Source organism: Eptesicus fuscus, chromosome 10 (genome assembly GCF_027574615.1).
Source record: "Eptesicus fuscus isolate TK198812 chromosome 10, DD_ASM_mEF_20220401, whole genome shotgun sequence".
NCBI classification, from domain to species: Eukaryota; Metazoa; Chordata; class Mammalia; order Chiroptera; family Vespertilionidae; genus Eptesicus; species Eptesicus fuscus.
The window spans coordinates 81,158,850-81,171,897 of NC_072482.1; the positions used below are offsets into that span (position 1 = coordinate 81,158,850).

At 38.5% G+C, this 13,048-nt stretch overlaps 1 protein-coding gene across 2 annotated transcripts; it reads right to left on the reverse strand.

Annotated features, from left to right (window-relative positions):
* Window positions 1-1,938: 1,938 nt before the first annotated feature.
* Window positions 1,939-8,292, reverse strand: CENPW (centromere protein W). 2 transcript variants are annotated; one of them, XM_008138577.3, is made up of 3 exons: window positions 8,000-8,292; window positions 4,624-4,737; window positions 1,939-2,090 (listed from the first exon to the last, which is right to left on the reverse strand). In XM_008138577.3, the coding sequence occupies exons 1-3, from the start codon at window positions 8,123-8,125 to the stop codon at window positions 2,064-2,066; spliced, it is 267 nt and encodes an 88-aa protein (XP_008136799.1). In that variant the 5' UTR covers window positions 8,126-8,292; the 3' UTR covers window positions 1,939-2,063. The 2 variants fall into 2 exon arrangements, with proteins under 2 accessions (XP_008136799.1, XP_054578159.1); XM_054722184.1 differs by lacking the exon at window positions 1,939-2,090 and having other exon boundaries at window positions 4,620-4,697.
* Window positions 8,293-13,048: the final 4,756 nt, after the last annotated feature.

Below are 13,048 nucleotides of genomic sequence, written 5' to 3' on the forward strand. Positions count from 1 at the left end.
ACAAAACATTTGCAATACCAACCAAGCCATTATGCTCAATTAACATTTGACAAAGGAGGCAAGAGCATACAATGGAGTCAAGGCAGTCTCTTCAATAAATGGTGTTGGAAAAATTGGACAGATACATGCAAAAAAAATGAAACTAGACCAGCAATTTATACCATACACAAAAATAAACTCAAAATGGATAAAAGACTTAAACATAAGATGGGAAACCATAAAAATCTTAGAAGAATCCATAGGCAGCAAAATATCAGACATATCTTGTAGCAATATCTTTACTGACACATCTCCTAGGACAATGGAAACTAAGGAGAAAATAAACAAATGGGACTACATCACAATAAAAAGCTTCTGCAACCACAAAAGAAACCATCAACAAGAAAGAGAGTCCACTGCATGGGAGAATATATTTGCCAATGTTACATCCAATAAGGGTTTAACCTCCAAAATTTATAGGGAACTCATACAACTTAACAAAAGAAAGATAAACAAGCCAATCAAAAATGGGCAAAGGACCTAAATAGACACTTTCTGAAAGCAGACATACAGAAGGCCAAGAGACATATGAAAAAATGGTCAGTCACTAATCATCCGAGAGATGCAAATCAAAACGACAATGAAGTACCACCTCACACCTGCCAGAATGGCTATCATCAACAAATCAACAAACGACAAGTGTTGGCGAGGATGTGGAGAAAAAAACGAACCCTTGTGCACTACTGGTGGGAATGCAGACTGGTGCAACCACTGTGGAAAACAGTATAGTTTCCTCAAAAAATTAAAAATGGGCGCTGGTTGGTTTGGCTCAGTGGATAGAGCGTCAGCCTGCGGACTGAATGATCCCGGGTTTGATTCCAGTCACGGGCACATGCCAGGGTTGTGGGCTCGATCCCCAGTAGGGGGCATGCAGGAGGTAGCTGATCAATGATTCTCTCTCATCATTGATGTTTCCATCTTTCTCTCCCTCTCCCTTCCTCTCTGAATCAATAACAATTTTTAAAAAATTAAAAATGGAATTCCCATTTAACCTAATAATTCCACTTCTAGAAATATATCCTAAGAAATCAGAAACACCAATCAGAAAAGATATATGCACCCCTATGTTCACAGCAGCACAATTTACCATAGCTAAGATTTGGAAACAGCCTAAATGCCCATCAGCAGATGACTGGATTAAAAAACTGTGGTACATCTACACAATGGAATACTATGCTGCTGTAAAAAAGAAAGAACTCTTACCATTTGCAACAGCATGGATGGACCTGGAGAGCATTATGCTAAGCGAAATAAGGCAGTCAGAGAAAGATAAATATCACATGATCACACTCATTTTGTGGAATATAATGAACAACATAAGTCGATGAACAAAAATAGATCCAGGGACACAGAAGCATGGAACAGACCATCAAATCTCAGAGGGAAGACAGGGGAGGGTGGAGGAGCGGGGTAAGAGATCAACCAAACCAAAGGACTTGTATGCATGCACAGGAACATGACCACTGGACACAGACAGTAGGGGGTGAGGGCATGTGCTGCGGGTGGGAGTGGCTGGGGAGAGGTCTATGGGGGGAAAAGGAGCCATATATAATACTTTTAATAATAAAGAATTTTTTTTAAAAAAAAGACTTAAAATTATTTAAATGGACCTAGATTTAATTGTACATTGTACTTTTTCAAAGGTTAAATTAATTCCATAGTTAATTGTATGTAAAGGTAAATACTTATAAGCTTAATTTCAAGAAATACATCTCTTCAGGCTACTTCACATAGTAAGATTTCATTTTTAATATGCAAAACATTTGCAATACCAACCAAACAAAAGTAAAATGAACTTGAGTCCATTTAAAGTGAATGAAACATAATTCCTAAAAAGTAAAGTTAGATATTGTTTGAGATATTTCAATGCTAGTAAAATAATACACAAATGCACACATCCCCCAAGCAGCCAATATTTTAATACACAATATTAACTAATACGTAAAAAGTGCTTTCACGATCTGTTATCAACTAAAATAAAAAAAAATTCATCATATAAATTTCAAAAATGTGTTCTTTGACTTCTAACCTCTGCTCTTCTTTAGCATTACCTGTGAAGGAGAAAAAAATATGAAGATTCATATTATACCTATGGCAAATAAAACATAATCCCCAACAAAACATTAAATATTCCTATGTTTATAATATGTAAGACTCTGAATGAATAAAACCCAATACAGAAGATGATTAGGGAATCCTTTTGCCTCATAAATGGTCTGAGACTTCTACTTCTCTCAAATAATGTAAAACGTGCCTAGATTCTCAAAATCTGGTTTTATAGTCACTTCTAGATGCTAATTTCTTCAATTGTAAGCCAAAAGTGTCCATATTAATGGTTCCTAACATTTGTAGACAATTTAGTAATCCTGGGAGTTACAGAATGTTCTAAACTTCTAAAATCCTATTTATAAATTGGGCATTTAACAACTATAAAGCAATACAAACACATTGCAACACCATATTTCTTACATTTGTTCTGCAATTATATCAATTTAAAGACCAAGACTAGTCATCTAATGCTGAAAAGCTTGTTAGGTAGACAATTTTCAAAACATAATAGTCCATGACAGAAATAAAACAACAGATCTTTAATCTTAAAAGACGGGAAGCATTAGATCAGAATATATCCAAAATATTTTTAAAGAACTTACCTACTTTTAGGTTAAGCATATCTATCATTTGTTAATAAAAACAAACCCTAAATTTAAAATACATACATACATTCTTCAAGCTCTTAAACCCTGATTTACCTACAGAAAAACTAACTTTAATAGTCTAGAATCTTGTTAGAATGTTTATAATTGTAAGAAAATTTGAAACCCCTAAGAAAATGCCAAGGCATGAACATTTCTAGGCTTGCATATATGCCACCAAATAGGTCTATATCCTAAATTAGTACTTCTGTTTTATGTTAGTATGGATACTACAAAAGTACTATGTACTCAAATGAATTTACAAAATGCTGAGTACATTATGTATTCAAATTTACAAAATGCTAAGTTAAACAGAGTTCAACAAGTTTCTTTACTGCTATTTCCCATAACCTTTTATAACTTTACATAACTATCTATACTAATAAAAGGGTAATATGCTAATTAGACAGGGAGACCTTCTGGACAAAGCCATGGTGGTAGGGCTGAGGCAGAGGCGGTTAGGAGCGATTAGGCCAGGAGGGGAGGGGAGTTGGGGGTGATCAGGCCAGCAGGGGGGTGGGGGCAATTGGAAGCAAGCAGGCCAGCAGTGGGGGAGAAGTTGGGGGTGAGCAGGCTGGTGGTAGGGGGGAGGGGGCAGTTGGGGGCGAGAAGGCTGGTGGGGGGGCAGTTGGGGGCGAGCAGGCCGGCAGGCAAAGTGGTTAGGGGCAATCAGGCAGGAAGGCAAGTGAGCAGTTAGGAGCCAGCGGTCCCAGATTGCGAGGGATCGGGCCTAAACCGGCCATCGGACATCCCCCGAGGGGGTCCCAGACTAGAGAGGGTGCAGGCCGGGCTGAGGGGACACCACCCCCACCACCACCCCATGCACGAATTTCATGCACCAGGCCACTAGTAGTTATATAAAGATGTTAACATTGTGTAAAGATGAACAAAAAGTACATGGAACTCTCTATACTACTTATGCACTTTCTGTGAGTCAGTCTATAATTATTTCAAAACAAAAGTATACAAAGACATACAGTGTCAAAAGTAAGTCTCTCTCCCACATTGTTCCCAGTCAACCATGGTTGCCAATTTCTTGCATATTCTTATAGTAACAGACTCTATATACATAATAACATTGTGACTATTCAAGGAGGTATAGTATGTTAAGTTATCTAAATGTATCTTGACACCAGAAGCCTTTCATGGTGGGGCATCTATTAACATCAAGTGGAAATGACCTCAGGAATATATTTGGAAAAAACTCTGCCTTAGGCCTCATACTCTCACATTATATAGAACTACCAGTAAGAAGCAATCTCCTCTGTTTTTATAAGTAATTTGAGTCATAAGTCACGCAAAAAACAGTTAGAAAAACAAATAGGCAATTAGAAAAGTAAAATGATCAAGAAGAAAGGTTTGATAAATTTCAAGGTGATAACTTTCTCAACTATCTATAGCCCACTACAAATCCTACAGATTACAGCCAAATATTAATTTTCCCCTAAACAGTAATAAATCAGTGGCCATGAATCTTTGCATCAGCGATCCATAATATACATAGAGAGAAAGAAAATCTGACTCCTTAATTAAATCGATTAACATGAAAAGCTAAGTGTCAACTGAGTAGACAAAGTTGAATAAAAAAATCTAAATCAGGCAGAGGTGATGAACCAAGTGGTATTTTTAAAGTCAATTCTTGTTCAAGAAAAAAAACCTCATGCCTGGCCAACGTGGCTCAGTGGTTGAGTGTGGACTTACGAACCAGAAGGTCATGGTTCCATTCCTGGTCAGGACTCATGCCCGGGCTGCGGGCTTGACCCCCAGTGTGGGGTGTGCAGGAAACAGCCGATCAATGATTCTCTCTCATCATTGATGTTTCTATCTCTCTCTCTCTCTTTCTTCCTAAAATCAGTAAAAATATATATATTTTTTAAAAATCACGCCTTACCTTTGCTGCAGCCAGTACATGCTGGTCTTTAATGATTCCACACTTATTCTTACAAGCATCTGTCCTGGACTCTTCTGCCAGTCGACGAATAAACAGTAAACAGTTCAGATGCACCTTTAAAAGAGAAAATTCAAAAGTATTTTTAAAATACTGATGTTCTGAAATAAGGACTTTTAAAAATAAAAGATAACAAAATTTAATGTACTAATTTAGTATTATGATTAAATCAATTATTTTTTTATTTAAAGTAACAGAATCTATTTCAATATAGGTCCATCTTAGATTCCATACAAATGAGACTTAGTTATTGAAATAAGGCCATGTAAGGCTAACCAAAGGCTATAGACAATAACATTATTGTAAAGCATCCTTAGATCAAAATTTATGTAGAACTTTATTAAGTAACAAATATTCCTGCTTCTGATTCCAAATAAATTTATGTATTTAAAATTTTCCCAAAATTTAAAATCAAAACAACGTATTTAAGGCTAATCATCTTTCAATCTATAATCCAAGGTCTAAAGATTTTTTTAACCAGGTATTTGAAAGACCTATTCAAAAAAAAGGTAATAATTGAAATTCTGAAGATTTACTGAGTTGGAAAGTATATGTACAAAGGTCATTACTTATTATCTAACAATTTCAAAATAATCATATCTACTATTAATAATCTTTGTCACCTTTTAAGAAATTATTTAAAATAGATAATAAGCAGACAGAACAAAATTCAAAACTCCACAAAGGACTGTAGTTAAGTAAGTTGTTAGCATTGTGGAAAGCTGGATAAAAGATACATCAGTAGTCTCTACTATTTTGCCACTTCTTGTGAATCTAGATTGCAAAATAAAAATATAAAGCAAGAGTCTACAAAAGGGTAGACTGTCAAATATAAGTCCATTTTCCATGCAGTCCCATATTAATTGTACACTCAGAATATTCAAAGTGTTACATTAAACATTAGGAATAAAATAGTCCCAAACTTCCCAGGCCAATGGCAGAACCAAACCTATAAAGAAATCAAATAGATGATAGAGTAAAATAGGGTTAATCCTTTCTAGGAAGATTCAGAAAGGCTTCACTGGAGAAGTGGTATTTGAACTGGGTTTTGAAAGAATTGGAGTTTGCTGAGTGGAGTGAGGACATCTTCAGGCAGAAGAAATACCATATACAAAACACAACATAAAAATAGATTAGTTTTGTGTTAAAGATAATGAGAGACACAAAAAGAGATATGTATAGTTCCTTCCCCTGAAGAAGCTGCATACTACAGTAGGAGACAACACTGATATATGAAATTCTTAGTGAACAGTGTCAAATTACCAATAGCTAAACTGTATGATGTACACCTTCTCTGCTATCAAAATTCAGAAAAAAATAGGTCAGAGCAGGCTGCCTTAATTGTAGAAAGGTTTATGGATGATGTGGGACATCTGCTGGGTAAGATTATGAAGTGTCAATGGCAACCAGAAAACCCTAAGCAAAGAAACCAGGGTGATGCATGGCATACACAGAGAGTGAAGGAGAATAAGAAAAAGCCAAAGAAAAGCATCCGACCTTGGAATAGATAGTGGCCTAAAGAAATTCCTTTCCCCTTCCACTGAAAATGCTCGGAATTTCAGCTCACCTTCTCTCCTGGACCACCTGGATCCCACCTGTTGTCCATGAGTCACTTTGGGGCAGACAGGTGTGAATATAAGAGGAAGCTGATCACTTGAGAAATTTTTGCCAACCTATTTAACAGTCTCCTAGATATCCCTGAGCAGGTACATTTCTTCCCCACACACTTGGGACCCCAGGACCAATGAAAACTCCAGAAAAAATGACCTAAAAATGGCTTGTAAATCAATTTCACTTTAACCCAAGGCACTTGTGCCGCCTTTACCATCACCACTGGTACTGATCAATGATTCTCTCTCATCACTGATGTTGCCCAATAAAAAATGGGCAAAGGACCTAAATAGACACTTTCCGAAAAGAGACATACAGAAGGCCAAGAGACATATGAAAAACTGGTCAGTCACTAATCATCCGAGAGATGCAAATCAAAACAACAATGAAGTACCACCTCACACCTGCCAGAATGGCTATCACCAACAAATCAACAAAGGACAAGTGTTGGCGAGGATGTGGAGAAAAAAAACGAACCCTCATACACTGCACGCAGATTGGAGAGGGTGCAGGCCAGGCTGAGGGATCCCTCCCCTCCCCCCGCCCCGTGCACAAAATTTTTTAATAGGTCTTTGAAATAGCTGGTTAATAGGTCTTTTTAATAGGTCTTTCAAATACCTGGGGGAGAGAGGAGAGATGGTTACAAAACAGAACAATATGTACTGTCTTTTCTTATGGGATCTAAGACAGGAACAAAAAAAGGAGGGTAGGAGATATTAGATGGGCTACTTTTTCAAGCCAGAAACAAAAATGTTTGCTTTGGCTTCAGAGACCAAATAAAGGAAAAATGAAGACAATTCTATAATGTCCTTGTTAGCCACAATTCTTGACCTTGATCTCCTGAAAATTAGGGACCCACTTATCACGTCTCCTTTACTCAAAGAGCCCTTGTAACAAACCTTAGGCATCTCCCATGGTTTAAACCTAGGCAAACAGTGTTCATTCTGCCAGAGGGGTATGTGTTCCAGGCATTCAACACGAAAACTCTGAATTTATTTCACGGCGGCTTGGTTGTGGCTATTTACTAGCTAAGCATGATGCTGCAGGTAATATGAGTCAGAGAGTGTGGTTTGGCTTGGAAACTGAATTAACAGGCGTTCTTGTCTGTCCAGGAAAACGAATTCGCAGCTGAGAGCAAACTACTTACAAATTACATTTCTGAATCCGGGGTTCTATAGCAAGCAAGCTAAAGTAGAGAAAACAAGGCAATATATTTGGTTGACAAGGTAAAAACGCGTGTCAGCAAGGCCTTTTACAATAGTTAAATAAAAAAAAAAAAATGGCCCGGCCTGAATTCCAAAATCTACTTATAAATGGCCTTATCTTTCTTCCTTTGGCAAGGACACTCCACTCAGTTCCATATTGGGCTCCTGAACAGCGATATTTAAAAGCGATAAGCAGGAACTTAACGCTATTTACGTTTTCTCCTTACGTTGATGTGGCTAATAGCCTTCTAGCTAAAGAAATAAAACAATTAAAAAAAAAAAAAAGGCACCGATATCTCCATTTCAGTGGACTCCAAGCGCCAGGAATAAGAACGTTCGGGCCGGACCGGGGCAAACCCGTGTGGTCTCGGCGGGACACGCCCTAAACACAGGCCTGAGAGAACGAGACTGTCTGGGGGCGCGGAATGAAAGATGGGGGGGGGGGGCTTATTTCCCGGGCCTGCCCCTGCCCCACTCCAGCCCCCCAAAGGCAGAGAACTCACCAGTAAGTCGCAACTGGTCCCTAGATGAAGGTGAGCTTTCTGTCGCTTGAAGACGCGCCTCAGAAAGCCGCGGGGAGCCTTGCGCTTGATCCGCTTCCTCTGAGAGATGGTGGCGGCGACCGCCATGCTTCCCCGCCAGGCACCAGCCGCCTCGGCCGGCGAGGTCCTCCCGGCACCGCACAGAAGCAACCGCCCGCGGGCAGAGCGAAGACCAGCCCGCCGATCGGCGGCTTCCTCCAGCCGGAGACCTCGGCCCCGGCGTTTGAATCCGCCGCCGAAGGAGCGCGCCCGGCGCTCGGCAGTGACGTCACCCCGCGCTAGCCCCGCCCCCGGGGGACGCCTGAAGTTGATTGAAAACACCCGTGGGCGCCGGGGTGCTGTCCTTAAAGGGCCCAGGCCTCCTGGAATGGCCCGATGTAATACACCGATCCTGAGGAATGATTTCTCCTAGGTTTCATAGAGATGGCGGAAAACTGTGGAACGTGTGGGTATGCCAGGGCAGCTACACCTCCTCTCCAAGCTCCCACTCTATACTGAGCCCAACAGCAATGGACTTAAAAAGTAGATGAGTTCCAAGACGTTTGTGATGTTGTATCAGGATTCCTAAAGAACCAATGTCTTCCTAGCAAGGCATGATTTTCGGATATTAACAGCTAACACTTTACACTTTCACAGAATTCCATTGGATTCTTTCCTGAAGTCTTTTCGTGAGTCTATCGTTTCTTTATAAATGCGGCTCCCTTTCATTTTAAGGCCCTTCCAGGTAACCTTGCAATAACTTCAGGTGTAGTTTAAATACTACCTCTTTGAAAACTTTGCTACTTCTTCAAGCAATTAACTTTTCTATTATCTAAGCTCTTGCATAGGTAGTTCTCAAACTTCATGGTCCATCAAAGGAAGCAACCACCCCTGGGGATTCTCATTCAAGAAGTCTTCATGGGACTTGAGAATTTGCATTTCTAACCAGTACTCAGACCATGTTGGCATTGCTAGTCTCAGGACCTGTCTGAGATCATTGTGATTTTCATGGCACCGCTAATCCTATGCCTATAATAATTATTCTGATTTCTTTTTTTTTAATATATTTTATTGATTTTCTACAGAGAGGAAGGGAGAGGGATAGAGAGTTAGAAACATCGATGAGAGAGAAACATCGATCAGCTGCCTCCTGCACACCCCCCACTGGGGATGTGCCCGCAACCAAGGTACATGCCCTTGACCGGAACCGAACCTGGGACCCTTGAGTCCGCAGGCCGACGCTCTATCCACTGAGCCAAACCGGTTTCAGCTAATTATTCTGATTTCAATAACCACACAGATGAGCTTTCTCTCTGGCCTTCCATCTCCAACACCTCTTCAGTGATCTTATCTTTCATCCCATTGAGAAGGCTAACCCCTATTTTGTAAAATTACTGTTTGGAATTCTCTGCTATTTTTTAGTCTCTTATTCTAATAATAATAATAATAATAATAATAACAACTTTGCTTTCTAGCCTGATTTAGCCTGCTTAAGTAATAAGGAAGATAAACTTAGCTGTCTGACCTTGTAGGCCAGAGACTAACTATGCGAATACTCTCTATGCCATGCCAGGTGTATTTTTTAATTGGATAGAACTGTGTTGTTTTCAAGGCCACCAGCAAGATAACCACTAAGCACACATAGGACTGGCTCTTTAATAAAAAGGGAAGTTCTGCTTGTAGCTCTGCTTAGAATTTGAATTCATTTTTCTCTGGGCCCACCGGTGAATAAAGTTGTGACTCCAAACTCTCCGAGCATTGCTTGATTTATTCTGGTTTTCTGTAACACCATGAGCCACTTAGACCTGCAGTCATACGCTAAGCCTTGCCATTAACAAACACCATACCTTCCATATTCTCAATCCAATCATCTCACTCTTCAACCTCATCTCCAATCTTTTGAACTCTCTCCAGTACCCAAATTGCAATAATTTGTAGATGTCGATGGGGTCACTGTCCTCTCTCTTTTGATCGCTACCACATCCTAACCCTACTCCTTACCTGCCCCCCTGCAGTCTATTATGCACCATTCTAATATTCCCTTGCAATTATTCTCAGCTCTGTAGCTATTCTCTTTTTTCTCATACTCACCTTACAAATCCCAGCCCTGCTTAAATTGAAATATCAATCTGCCCTGTGCTGTGTCTGTGCACTGATAGTGCCTTAAGAGAAACAGAGAGGTCTGGGTCTGGCCTCAATTTAAATGCATGACCACTCAAGTGGGCTCTAAGTACTGCCCATAATAAAGCATGTCCTATACATTACCTTATTTTTTTTATAGACTTTCATCTTTATGTATTAAAGAGTTCCAGAGTAAAACATTGGAAAATTTTTGTCACAACCTAAATTTTCAAAATGTTCTCCTTTAAAAAAAAATATTGTTTTCAGTAATTTAAATTCCTTTGATTCAAATGGTTAAAAATGACAAGGCCACTATTGGAACCCTAGCTCCCAAAGCAAGAAACTTCTCAAATTGGAAATGCCTTAAGTGTGGACAACCCTTTATTCCAAATCCAGGGAAAGTAAAAGGGAGTCTAAAAAAGAAGGAGATCTGGACAGGAGTAGTATTGACACCACAAGGATAAATATTCCATTTCTTTATCTCAAACATTTCTTCTTCTGATGTAATTTTAGTCCTGATTTGCAGAGGTCAAAGTCCTTTTGATACTGCTGTTTACTTTGGAAAGACAAAAAAAAAATTGTTTAAGGAAAATTATTGAAGAATTCTCACCACCACCACCCCATCTCATGCTATTCTTAGGAGTTGGTGTACATAAGAAACAATCCTATCTAATAAAGAGGGAATATGCTAATTGATCCTCACACCATCACAAAGATGGCAGCACCCACAGCCAATAAGGAGGGAATATGCTAATTGACTGCCATGCCCTCAAAGATGGCAGCACCCAGTCTCCTCAGTCCTGCCGCGCCTGCCTCCAGAGTTCCCCAGTCCCCTCAACCCCCCAGCCGCCCAGGGCTGGTCCGAGGAACAGGCAAGCCTCGGATGGCGGCTGCCCAGCCACCCAAGGCTACCTGAGGCTCAGGTAATCAGGGCTGGCCAAGGCTTGTGCTGCCAGCAGTGGCAGCACCAGAGGTGTGATGGGGTGTCGCCTTCCCCTGATTGCCAGGTCGCCTCCTACCCCTGAGGGCTCCCAGACTGTGAGGGGGCAGGCTGGGCTGAGGGACCCCCCTCCAGTGCATGAATTTTCATGCACCAGGCCTCTAGTTATTATTATATTAAGCTATTGAGAATTTTTGCCTTTTTTGTTGATGACATCTCAATATCTGATAAGATAGTCTTTTAAATAGTGATTCCTTTCTTTTAATCTATCCTAAAGAAATTTATTCTAAGTATAAAATACATTTTATGAACAGAGACTTTAAAATATTTTTTAAATATCTAATGTATAAATTTGGGTATATGCATTCAGTTAATTATTATGACCATATTAAAAATAACATGAAAAATTGTAATAGCCTAGAAGAAGGCCCAGGGTAATGCCAAGTGCAAAAAAAAAAAACACACCTATATACCAAGGTAAATGTAATATAATCTGCAGAATATTAGAAAATATGCATACACACACACACACACACACACACACACAACACTGGGGAAAATATAACAAAATCTGAACATGGTTTTTAGATAATGGGAATATGAAGTTTTTGATTATTTTAAATGTTGTTAAATTTTCTGTAATAAACATACTCGAAAAAGAAATAAGATATTTCATATTTTAGCTAATTAATATTGAATATAACTTAAAATGTTTACTGAATAAATGTCACTAAAATATTTCTCTAAGAAAATTATTTACACTAGAAAAAATTTTAAAAGTAATTGACAGTACCTTTTGATGTTTGAAACAATCTTAAGAAGACATTTGATTTTGCTTTTCATAAATTATACTAATGTACACATATGGTATATGTTACTAGTTAATGTATTTCTGTGAATAAACATTTTTAAAATCATTCTACATGAAATGAATCATTTATAAGATTGTTACTGACTTGTGTCTTTGTGCTCATTAGCAAAACATGAGAACAAATGTTAACAATAATTAACACTAGGTAGAATCTCATAGTTTGCAAAATACGTTTTTGACATATTGTTTTGTTAGACACTTAAAAATTATGTTGATTATAATAATGGTTAAATTAAAAATTTTAATCTGCCAGATGTAGTACAGTTGCCAAAAAATTTTGTAATTTCAAAATACTTCTGTCATGAAGCCATTCATCATTTGTGAGATACAGAATCTCACAAACTTTTGGAAACCACTATTTCAGTTGATTTTTTTTTGTGTGTGTGTGTGTGTGTGTGTGTGTTTTCATCATTCCCATGGGTTGTAAGACAAATTATTTCAGAAGCTTTGAAAATTTTCACCTTGTGTAGTCTCTTAATTCGTATTTCAAAGGTTTAGCTCAGCTAAGTGCATCTCTTCATAAACCTCTTCCCTTCACTGACTACCCTATTTTTAGATTGAATATGAAGTGGTTACAGGAACACAGATCTATTTTCCAGTGTTGATGAAAGATACTGAATTTAAAACAAATTTTTGTTATGAATGCCAGAAACCTTAGACATTTTGATGTGTTTTCCAAGATAAAAAGATGGCTTTGAAATAGGAAATAGGAATCCAAAAGAAATAGATATTGTGAGGAAATATTAAGTGAAAATAAAAATTATAATTTTGGGTAAAAGCCTCATTGCTAACAATAATTTTTCTGTAACATTTTATTCTCAGTTTGTACACTATAAAGAATAATTGCTGCTAGAACATTATTTGGAACAGATTAGGACAAAAAAGAGAAATAGTGCAATTTACTTTTTTTTTTCCTCTTCAGAAACATGTTATTTATTTTCATGTCTCCTTTTATGTCTTTCAATAAACTTTATTTTCCCTCTTTTAAACGTTATTTTTATTGTTGAGATTATTACAGATGCCCCATTTCCCCCTCCCTTTGCACCTCTACCCAGTCCCCAACCCCCACTTCCCTTGGCCTATCACCAAACCATTGTCT

Coding starts and splice junctions, on each gene's coding strand:
- CENPW (XM_008138577.3), bottom strand. CDS start 8,125: ATGGCGGTCGCCGCCACCATCTCTCAGAGGAAGCGGATCAAGCGCAAG. Junction 4,738..7,999: donor GGACCAGTTGCGACTTACTG/GTGAGTTCTCTG, acceptor TCTCTTTTAAAG/GTGCATCTGAACTGTTTACT. Junction 2,091..4,623: donor ATGTACTGGCTGCAGCAAAG/GTAAGGCGTGAT, acceptor TCTCCTTCACAG/GTAATGCTAAAGAAGAGCAG.